This window comes from Pollachius pollachius (genome assembly GCF_949987615.1).
Source record: "Pollachius pollachius genome assembly, chromosome: 11".
Taxonomy (NCBI): domain Eukaryota; kingdom Metazoa; phylum Chordata; class Actinopteri; order Gadiformes; family Gadidae; genus Pollachius; species Pollachius pollachius.
This window is the reverse complement of record NC_136944.1, coordinates 6,175,877-6,186,805: the sequence shown is the minus strand read 5'-3', so window position 1 is coordinate 6,186,805 and position 10,929 is coordinate 6,175,877. Positions and strand designations below refer to the sequence as shown.

Here is a 10,929-nt window from a genome sequence, read left to right as displayed (position 1 = left end):
ACGCGCTGAGGATTCTGGGACTTGAAGTTTGTCTCCGATGCGTTAGTGCCATGGACCTATTAAAGAAGTGCACATTAACATAAGGGGATGAGAACAGACTACCATGGCTTTAAATCGATCCTATTCTACAAATATTTTATTAAAGCGTTATCACATTGCCAATTTCACATTTGGTAAATACTTTATTTAAATAGACAAGATATTTTATTAAAGTGGTTAAAACTGCCACTCGAGCACATTCGATTTTCCCTTTTTTTCCCGCATTTCTATTTTAATTTGACTGACTATACTATTTATTATTCCAACAGTCCTGCTGTAACTTGCTGATCTTATTGCTGGCAATCCATGAATGAAAATCCCCATGATCACCTCACTGTCATTACATTGGAATTGTAAAGTTAAACTCCATGTTTATGCATTCATACAGTAGGTTTATAATATGAGTTGACAGAAATGGTGTCAAATGTGTTGTATGAGTTTCACACAACAGTTAAAGCTGACTTAAATAAGAAGGAAAACAAAACACATCTAAAATGTACAACTGCTTTTTATTATCATGATTCATTTTCACAAAGAAACCACATGGGGCAGTTTCATAATCACATTACATAGAAATAGCATTTCTGCTCATCGATATTACCCAAAACACAGACAGCTCATATCTACATTTAGAACAATGCAACTGACGGATACAGTACGAGAACAGATGGAAAGCCAGGGGATCATTCCGTCATGAGTTACCGTTTTCATTACTGTGCATTTATATAAAGTGTTTGTGTCTCTGTGTGTGTGTATGTGTGTCCGCGTGTTTGTCTGTGTGTCTGTGAATGTGTGTGTGCCTGTCTGTGTGTGTGTGTGTTTGTATGTCTGAGATGAACCTTTGCACAAGTAAATTCTCCAGTAACCCTGCTAAATTCCAAGACTGCACCTTGCAACCTATTCTTCCTTTAGATCATAAAAGCCTTGCCGTTTAAAAAAACAAAGAAAAGAGGGGGGGAAAAAAGCCAACCTTCTGGGTCACAGAAAATCACAAAATCAGACGCAACCGCCTCAGGGCACGCCAGGGTACGGCCCCTTCTCGTGGCTCTGCGGCTAATCTGAGTTATCGAGTCCGTAATGCAATCCCATTCAGACCACCGGGGGGGGGGGGGGGGGGGGGGGGGCGACGACAAAAGACGAGAGCGCCGGCCCTTCGACTCATCTTCTTTGCCGGCTGCTTGGGGAGCGACTGCTGCCGCTCCTGAGGGAAGGGAGAGAAACAAGCGTCAGTATGGATCCATTATCGACGCCATCATCTACTCCGATCAATACAGCATGCCATCATTGAGATCAGTGAGACAAGATATCTTATAAATCGATATATTTATCTTCCACCGGTACCCCGACCGAGAGAACCCTTACCTATACCCCATTCCTTTTCTCCTTCGTTTTAATGTGTATAAACTGGCATCAGAGATACAGGGCAATCAGAAGCGGTTTTGCAGTCAAATTAGTAAGAAAATAAACATTACTAATAAAGTTTGTTCATGAAGCATTTTAGAACTGTGTCTACTGTTAGACTACTTCTTATGGCGCATTTCCACCGGAGGGTGCGGTTCGGTTGGCCTCAGTCCGGTAGTAAGGGAGCGGTATAGCCCAGCTCAGTTACGAGGTCGCGTTTCCACCACCAACAGCACCCTTATGGTAGGCCGGATGTCGATCGCCGCAGCAGCTACGTCAACATCGTGACATCATCGCAGCGCGACACACTGTAGCCTGCTCAATAAAAACAATAAAAACTGCTCCTTCAAGCTCCCTCTGCACGTCTTCCTCCCCAAGATGCGGAGGAACGTCTCCACCATCATGTTCGCCCAAGTTAAAGTTTTGCGCGACATGTCCATTGTCCAGAATAATACCTCGCGGGTACCGTTTGTTTGTTTTTATCCCCATGTCGCCTGGAAGTGACGATTCTGTCGACCAACCAACGGAGGGCGTTTGTTGCTCGAACTTGCCGGCACCCTTTCAGGCGTCACAGTACCCCAACGGAGGAGTTCTGCGAGACGAGTGCGAAACGAGTACGGCTCAGTACGACTCACGCCCACTTTTGGCGGTGGAAATGTGGTCCGTGCCGCACCTTTGCGAACCGAACCCTCCGGTGGAAACGCGCCATTAAGGTCTTAAAGTAGTGTGGATGTGGGTGGCAGCCGGGCGATGGCGCCGTGGTCAATGGAAGACACATTTCACGTCCTCAGGGACACACGCGTTCAACGGCTGATTGGCTACGCACTTGCGAGTGGGCGGGGAATGTGCAGCTCTGCGGCTCCTGGGCGGAGAGTAGCTGAGGGAGCGAGAGTCCCTCAGGGAGTCCTGGGGAACCCTCGCTGGTCTGGCCGGGCTGAGGAGGCAACAGAGACACACACAGACCATCAAGGACCGGACCAGGCTTAAGAGGCACCACGGTTCAGGGACAGATATCGAACCCACATCTGTTCTCCAAATATCATGTATAATAATAATAATGACATCCATTGGGGGCCCAACTTGCCACAGCGCTAACAACGTAGGCAAAATGCCCCTGAACGACAAAGGTTGGATTCCCACCTGTGGTCATATGTTACCCGTTTCCCCCCCTCTTCAACCCACTGTCCTGTCTATCAAGGCACAACAAAAGTCCATACAATTATATATATTTAAACACAAAGAAAGTTCGACATCCCTAGAAAGTGTATCCCATTAACATTTCTAACTATCAATTCTAGCTCTTCTTACCTCTTTTTCTTGTTTTCCTTCTCGCTTTCTGAAGAGGAAGAGGAAGAGGAAGGAGCAGCGGCAGCGGCAGCTGGCTTTCTGTTGGCGAGCAGGAGAGGGAGGTTTAGGCATTCAGGCACTCTCAACCCCAGAGGAACAGCAGGACTAACCAGACGAGAGAGAAACACGAGCCACGCATGCATCGAGATATCCTCCTCACCCTTTCCCTTGCTCCGCCTCCGAGTCAGAGCTGTCCGAAGAGGACGAAGAGGAGGAGGAGGAGGAGGACGACGAGGAAGAGGAGGAGCCGGAGCTCCCGCTCTTCTTTCCCTTTTTGTCTGGCGCGGGGGCCCTCCCGTTCAAGGCGCCCTCCGGCCGCGGCGCCGGGGGCAGCGCGGCCCGGGCGGGGCTGACCGGCCGCGGCGCTGGGCTCCTCTCACGGCCTCCTCTGGCCTCCGGAGGGGGCACGCGGCCGCAGGAGGAGGAGGAGGAGGAGGAGGAGGGCTCTTTGGCCGGGTGGACGGGGGAAGCAGCCTTTCTGCTCGCCTCTCGGGGCTCCCGCTCCTTGGCGGCGGGCTTCTCGGCGGCGGCGGCGTCCTTCTTCTGCCGCTGGGGGGAGGGGGAAGACGAGCTGGACGAGGAGGAGGACGACGAAGAGGAGGAGGACGAGGAGGCGGAGCGGCGGGCCGGCGGCGGCGCCTCCTCCTTGGGCGGCGGGCGCTCCTTGCGCTCGCGCTCACGCTCCCGTTCCCGCTCCCGTTCCCGCTCGGCGTCCCGCTGCCGGCTCCGCTCTCGCTCCTGCTCCCGAGCCGCTTCCTTCTCGCGCTCCCGTTCCTTCTCCCGCTCCCTCTCCCTGTCCCTGTCCCGCTCCCTCTCGCCGCGCTCCTTCTCCCGCGGCCGTTCCCTGGGCCGTTCCCGGGAGTGGGAGCGGCTGTTCCTCCGTCGGTGTGGGGAGGGGGAACGTCTGGATCTTTGGGTTCAGGGAAGAAGAGGAACATGGACGACTAATGAGTCGTGGTTGGGCCTGGGCAGCGTCACGGTATTTAGAAACACAGACGGTACGGTACTCACTTCCGTCACTAATCAACCTCTTTCTTATTATTTTGATATGTATTTGTTTTAGGCAGGATAAGTTATTAAATAGTCCATAATAAAGTAAAAAAATAAAGCAATTCTTTGCCGTTTCTTTGTCGTTTAGACTGAAATGGGTTAGTTTGAATTCGAATCAAACGATTAGTCTGAGTTCCCCCGTGACATTAAAACTAAGGGTGAAATTTACAGTAGCATACTACTTCTGTGCTGGAGTTTTGAAACAACCACACATAAATAGCAGTTGATGTAGTTTTAAAGTACATCTATTTTTAATTCTGAATTGCAGCAATCGGACACTGGGAACTAAAGACTCATCCCTGGGAGTCTCGGGTGTCTAGCAACGTAGCTGGCCAGGAGACAGCCAGGCAGCAGCACTCCTCTCTATAGGCCCATCGTTTGGTCAATATTTCTACAAAAGAGTAGGATTACAAAGTACCCTGCCCGGATATGTATCAGGTTTCAAAATGTCCGCAATGGATTGGAACAGCGTGGCCAGTGGGGCTCCGGTGTTGGTGTAACGCACATCGACTGTGTTGAACAGGTTTAACCTACTCGCACTAAGAGATATTAAACGGATCAAGAATTGTTGCCAAATTGCATTTAAGGCCCCGTCCACACTAAATGTAAATGTCAAAACGCACATCCGCAATGAAAAAGATCTCCGTCTACACTATCGTTTTCGGAATGTTCTGCATCCACGTTCCACACTGAAATTATTTTGATAAACAGTTGTCATGGTTACGCAACTCCGCCACGCCTCTCTGTTTAGATTACAGGCGCGCCATCAGCTGATATTTAGAGTTGATCATTTTCTACCCGGTCTTGTCCAGAAACGCCGCAAGTACGGTTTGAACTGCAGTCCATTGTTTTTTTTTACCATCACTTAAGAACATCAAGTACAGCGCTCGCCTCCGGCGTTGGAGCAACAAATACGTTTGAGTCAATTAGTACATTGTACAGAGAGATCATCATTTGCATTTCACCTGCCATTTTTTTGATGAGCGTCTCGGTCTCGAGCGCAAGCTTGTGGCAGCGTCATGGCACAGTGTCGTGGCAACCGAACGTCATAGTTTCTGAAAGCCTACGTCTACCCAGACCACACTACAACGCAAACCCAGCGTTGTCACATTTATCCACCTCAGCGATCGTTTTCGAAAAGCAGCGTTTTCAGTGTCGGAATTCTCTGTTCTAGTGTGGACGGAGGGGCTAAACTGATGAATATTTGTGCGTTTGTAGATTTACCCGGGTTAGTGCGGACGGGGCCTTAGACACAGCAATGGAGGCTACACAATGTCATACAAGCTACAAGGACTTCTATCACCAGCAACTCAGCTTTTAAGAAATGCATGGAACGTATAAAAAGTGTTTACTGCCAAAGTCTAGTTGTGGTGGTTATAGATTTTCTTGCCTTTTGGAGGCAGTTCCAAGTACCTAAATCCCCATCATTAGTGAGGGACCTGTTCAAGGGTCCGATGAAGCCCTCATCAGAACATTCCATCAGAGCTTCTACAGCAAAGTGGCGGAACGCAAAGTTTGCGGGAGAGTGACATTTTTGGGTCTCTTTAGAATAGTGTAAGACTTGATAAGGGCTTAAGACTTGATAAGGGTCTCAGCAGGATCCAGACGGTTCTGGCCTCACCTGTAGGGGGGGCTGCTGCGTCTGCGGGCGCTCCTGGAGCGGCTCCTCTGGGCCGGCCTCTCCCTGGACCTCTCCCTCTCCCGCCCGCCTCTCTGCCTCTCCCTCTCCCTCTCCCTCTCCCGCCCGTGCTCCCTGCTGCGGCTGCGACGGGGCGGGGAGGGCCTGCGGCCGCGGGTGGGGGGGTCCTGGTACTGGCGGGGCGGGGTGCGGCGTGCAGGGGAGGGCGATCGGCGCGACGGGACCGCCGCAGGCGTGGGCTTGGGCGACGGGGAGCGGGACCTCCGCCCGGGGGGGCTGCTGGTCCTCTCGGGCCTCTTCTCTACGTTCCTCTCCTTGGGCTTGTCACGCTCCCCGGCGCGGTCGGCTGAGTCTCCGGCCCTGGAGGGGGCCAGCGTTGGCAGGGCGGCGACCCTCCTGGGGGGGGACGAGGGTGGGGGGCTGGGGCTGTCCATCTGGGTGGGGCTGTAGCGCTCCTGGCCCCGGGCCCGCTCCCGGCCCCTCTCCTCCCCGGCGCCTCCTCCTCCCCCTCTCTCCAGGCTCCGCCCCTGAGCGTCCCCCTTGCCCGAGGGGCTGGCCCGCCCTCCGTTGGCCAGATACCTCTGAACGGCCCCTCCGACGGAAGACACGCCCGTGGCTCTCTTGGGCGAGGTGCTCTTCTCCTTGGCGGCCGCCTTCTTGGCCTTGCCCTCGTCCTCAGATGAAGAGGAGGACGAAGATGAGCAGGAGGAGGATGAAGAGGAGGAGGACGAGGAGCTGTCGCTGTCACTGCTCCCGCTGCTGCTGCTGCTCTCCTGGCCGTTCTTCGCGGCGGCCTTCTGCTTCCCCGCGGCCTTCTCCTTCTTCTCAGGAGGGGCCTCCTTCCCGCGCCTCCCGCTAACCTCTACTCGTACTTCCCTCCCCTTGACTGCGGCGTTCCCGCGTCCGTCGGGGCGTCTCTCGCCAGAGGGCGACCGAGCGGGCTCCCGCCGGGCGCTGGCGCCGGACTGGCGGCCGGGACGCGCCTCCTCCTCGCTCTCCTTGTTGCCCCGGGTCACGCTCCTCTCCTCCGAACCGCTGTCCCTCGGCCTCCGGGCCTTGCCCTCGCCCTCTCGGCCCTTCTGCTGGCCGTTGGTGAGGGCCGGGGCGGGAGAGGACCTCCCCCTGTTGCTCCTCTGTCCCCGAGGAGGGGAAGAGTCCCTCTCCCTCCCTCTGGCCCTGCCGGAGGTCCGGTCCCGCGAAGAATCCCTCTCCTTCCGGGGCTCGCGGTCGCCGCTCCTGTCCCGCCTCCCGCGGTCCCTCTGTGGTGGCGGAGAGCGTGAGGAAGACGAGTCCTGTCTCGCCTTTCTGTCCTGCCTCTTCCCGTCCTTTTCCCGCTCGGCCTCTCGGCTTTTGACGGGGCGAGGAGGAGGAGGAGGAGAGGGCGATGAGGAAGAGTCGTGTCTGTTCCTCTGAGGGGCCGCCCGGCCTTGCCCCTTGTCTTCTCGGCTCCGGGAGCGCCTGGGTTTTTCCTGAACATCCCGCCCTCTGGCCTGCTCCCGGTGTTCCGGGCTCTTGGAGCGCCGGCCCTTGTCCTGGCCCTCCCGGCTCCTGGCCCGGTCACGGTGTGCGGGGCTCTTGGAGCGCCTGGGCCTCTCCTGAACGTTGCGCGCCCTGATCTGGTTGTCCCGACGCACCGGGCTCTTGGAGCGTCTGGGTTTCTCGTGGACCTCCCGTCCTCTGGCCTGGTGTTCCCGGTGTTCCGGGCTCTTGGAGCGCCTGGCCCTGTCCGGGACCTCTCGGCTCCTGGGCTTCTCCTGTTGGTGTGGCGCCGGAGAGGGAGAGCGCGAGTCCTGCCTCTTGGAGGAGACCTTGTCGTTGGCCCGTTTCTTCTCCTTGTTGGCCCTCTGTTGTTCTGGTGAGCTGTGGGGTACGGGAGACTTCTGCCGGGACAACAACGGACATGGTGTAAGACGGTCTCACATTCCTTACCACCTTTAGCGTCATCGACAGTAATGGCATAGCCCTGGTTGAACCATGTGACTTACCCCCCTGTTCCCATGGCGCTTTGGGCTGGACTCCTCGGGGCCACGCCCCCTCACATCCGGGGACCGCCCCCTTCTGCCTTCATCCGCTCTTTTGACAGGTTGGTCCGGTTGCCGTGCCCTCGGGAGCATGGGAGATGGGCTGTTGAAGGACACCATAAAATATTAAATTGACAGCTATATATTTGTAAATCGTCAATTCCCCATGCCTCTCATATTCCCAGTGATATCATTCCACTCTTTTCAGGCATTTAATATATGCAAATGAAGACCGGCTTGCCTCTGACAACAACCTGCCTGTACTGGCAGGCTTAAAGATAGACTGTTCAACTTGAATGTGTAAACATTCAAGTTGGCTAAAACCAGGCCTGGCTAGCGTTTTAACACGATCTTATCACATCACATTCCACCGACGTTGGGTGCTGCTCCAAAAATAAGTTTTGATCAGATACCAAGTTAATGCCAGGTGGTTGATCTACCTTTACAGTAAAAAGCAGGCGGATGTGTCATGAAGACTGTTTTGTAATGTACCGCTTACCTTCGAGCAGAGCCAGATGAGATACTGGTGGCACGCACAGCCTTGGCATCAGGCGAGACGGCCGCTTCACTCCTCTTCCGCTTCCTCTTGGAGGCCTTTTCCTTCTCTCCTGAAGAACTGTGGGAGTGGGGAAACACGAATGTCATTCACATGGTTTACAGGACACATTTCAATTAAGCGCTGTTTGAACCACATCCTGTGCACTTTGTGCCATTGCCTTGCAATATAAATAATTTGATGGATTTCATCAAAAAAAATAATGTCAATATTGTTCCATCTAAAAATCTAGCAAATAGTTTAACCCAAGAGTTATCTTATCAGTATACACATTTAAAGTACAATTAAAGTACTAAACAAATAGCTAACCTTAAGCGATAAAGTTTGAACCATACTAATACGTAGTAGTATTAGTATAAGTACCAGTAGTAGAGGTAGATTCAGGCCATACTACTACTAGGAGTTGCATACAGAAAGTTGTGTTTTTTTCACAACTAGTAAGAGTTGTTAAATATGAACTGGTTCAATTCTTACTACTGCAGAGCATTCTGGCAATTTACTTATCTTACTTTTTTTAACAAAAGCCATCGATGCAAGCCAAACCTTTAAATATTTGGATTGAGTATGTAGGTAAAACATTTTGGGAGGAGCTTGGTGCTTAAGTTTGGGAAGAATAATAAGGAATAATTCCCAAGAATTGCATAAACTGAGCACTGCCCGTCAGCACAAAACCAACTAAAAATAATGGAGGGAATGCTGGAATGAGATAGGAATAACAAAGCCTACCTGTGGCTCTCCTCTTCTTCGTCTGATGAGGCCTCCCTGTAAACGAAAAACAAACAAACATCAGCGGAACGTTACACACGGGGGACAGCGGGCAGCCCAGAGCGTCAATGTGGAGACGGAATTACCTCTTCTTTTTCTTCTTCTTGGATTTCTTCTTCTCTCGTCTGGGAGAGGGGGAGCCGCTCTCTGAGCTGCAGAGAGCAGGAGAGAGAAGAAATGAATCCAATGCTCAGTGATCTCATTTGGGTTGATTCACAAAGTACGATCACCACAGGCTAGAGGTGAAAACAGGTCCTTTGGTTAACAAGTAAAGCAGGATATTTGATTATAAATAGTCCCAAAAATGCCTTTGCTGTTGCATATTGTTGTTTGATCTAAAATCAGTTTGTTCGCAAATGATAAGTGGAGGTAGAGTTCTCCCACATTTGACAAATTTACAATAGTGACTCTGTTTGGAACTTCCAACATCAAAACTGAGATGTATAGCAGCGTAGTAACACTGTGGTGGTGTATTAAAAAAAAAAAATCACATGTCTCAGTAGCAGTTTCTGTTGTTTGAAAGTTATTAACGCTCCGATAAAAGCGTTCAAGGCAGGGAAAGTAGGGATCAGGTTTAACTGAGGCGTAGCCTGCTAGCTCTGCAACAGTTATATACAGTTGTTGAGCTCCAGCGTGTGCCTAACACAGGTAGACTGTGTAAATGGACAGGTTAAACTGCCCTTCAATATGGGTACATTGGTAGGGGGGGAGAAAGCACCTACAAACCAGTACTTGTTTGAGATTCGAACCTTGGCTTCGATTCATTTTTCCCCCATCACTACTACGGACGGGGTGAAACCACTAGGACTCCTCACCTGTCGCGGTTCTTGTTCTTTTTTTTCTTCTTCCGGCTTTGTTTCCTGGGAGGGGAATCTGAATCTTCAGACTCCTCTATCACCCTGAGGAAAGGCAAAGGCAACAAAAGATGCAAATCAAGATTGAGCCCAGGGACAGTAATGACAATGAAGACCAGAGATTTGAATGAGAGTTTGAATGAGAGTTTGTAATGATGGCCACACTGACCGTATTTCTAAACAGAACACACACACACTCACACATATTTCTGCTGCTGCTGCTGCTGCTGCTGCTGCTGCTGCTGCTGCTGCTGCTGCTGCTGCTGCTGCTTCTCCTTTTCAAGGCGCTCCTGGTCCCTCTTCTCCTTCTCCCGCTCCTTGCGCTCCGGGTGGAAGGACGAGCCGTCCACGTAGTCTTTGGAGATGCCGAACGCGTCACGCAGCCGGTCGTTCTTCTGCTGGTTGGCCGCGGCCAGGGCGTGAGTTTCGGTCGCCCTGAGACGAAGAAACAGTGAGGTGTAACAGGCTTAATCGTAATCCTATCAATGGATTTATTTCAGGATGTCATGCACACATAACATTTTGATGGCTCCATTAAAATCCATACTTTTGTGAAATATGAACATTTTGTTTTTTGAGTAGTTATGTGGGACTCACGCTGGCCTATCTGTTGTGGCTGGTGCAGGCTCCTGCTTCTCCTGCAGCATCATACGGAAGCTGTTGACCTTCTCGTCGATCTCCTCCACAGAATACCTGGTCACCCAAACAGATGGAAAATCAATCAGTGCACAGCCTGTACAATTAAGCTTTAATTTCCCCTTCCTTGTATGGCGATGGTCACAATAGATTTCACTACAATTCTCTGGATAATCTTACACTCACACCAATTTTACAAACTTAGTTGTGAACCACCAGATATCACATCATTGCTCACAAAATAGATGAGAAAGGAAGAAGACCCCTAAGTGGAGGGAAGTCCGTTTCACCTATGAACAATCTTTCAGATTTCTGCATTTCTCGTATTGTAAATATAGCACTTGTTGTGTGGTTTCAATGGCAAGATAAATAAACAAATACTGTGTTGGGACGCATTTAGTATAGAAGTAGAGAAGAACACCTAAGGACAAGCAACCCCCCCCGGCAAAGCCCTCACCCACCCCGCCAATACCAGTACAGGTCTTGCCATTCACACCAACCAGCCAAAGCTACCCTTGACCGACGTTTGTCTGATTCCCTTACCCTTGCTCCTCCATCATGTCCTGCAGCTCGGCACACTTGACCTCCAGCTGCCTCTTGCGCTGGTGCTCCAGGATCTCT

The 10,929-nt window shown here is 51.7% G+C and overlaps 1 protein-coding gene across 1 annotated transcript in view; it reads right to left on the bottom strand.

The window, feature by feature from the left end:
• Positions 1-529: 529 nt before the first annotated feature.
• Positions 530-10,929, bottom strand: part of srrm2 (serine/arginine repetitive matrix 2) — an 11,678-nt gene continuing 1,278 nt past the window's right edge. The window contains exons 2-14 of the mRNA XM_079746097.1: positions 10,852-10,929; positions 10,270-10,365; positions 9,874-10,107; positions 9,634-9,717; positions 8,905-8,970; positions 8,780-8,815; positions 7,997-8,113; positions 7,462-7,600; positions 5,459-7,356; positions 2,948-3,697; positions 2,749-2,826; positions 2,267-2,374; positions 530-1,240 (exon numbers count right to left, since the gene is read on the bottom strand). The exon at positions 10,852-10,929 is cut by the window's right edge and continues 177 nt beyond it. Of these exons, the coding sequence (XP_079602223.1) occupies positions 1,198-1,240; positions 2,267-2,374; positions 2,749-2,826; positions 2,948-3,697; positions 5,459-7,356; positions 7,462-7,600; positions 7,997-8,113; positions 8,780-8,815; positions 8,905-8,970; positions 9,634-9,717; positions 9,874-10,107; positions 10,270-10,365; positions 10,852-10,929 (3,727 nt within the window). The 3' untranslated portion in view covers positions 530-1,197. The remainder of the gene's footprint in view (positions 1,241-2,266; positions 2,375-2,748; positions 2,827-2,947; positions 3,698-5,458; positions 7,357-7,461; positions 7,601-7,996; positions 8,114-8,779; positions 8,816-8,904; positions 8,971-9,633; positions 9,718-9,873; positions 10,108-10,269; positions 10,366-10,851) is intronic.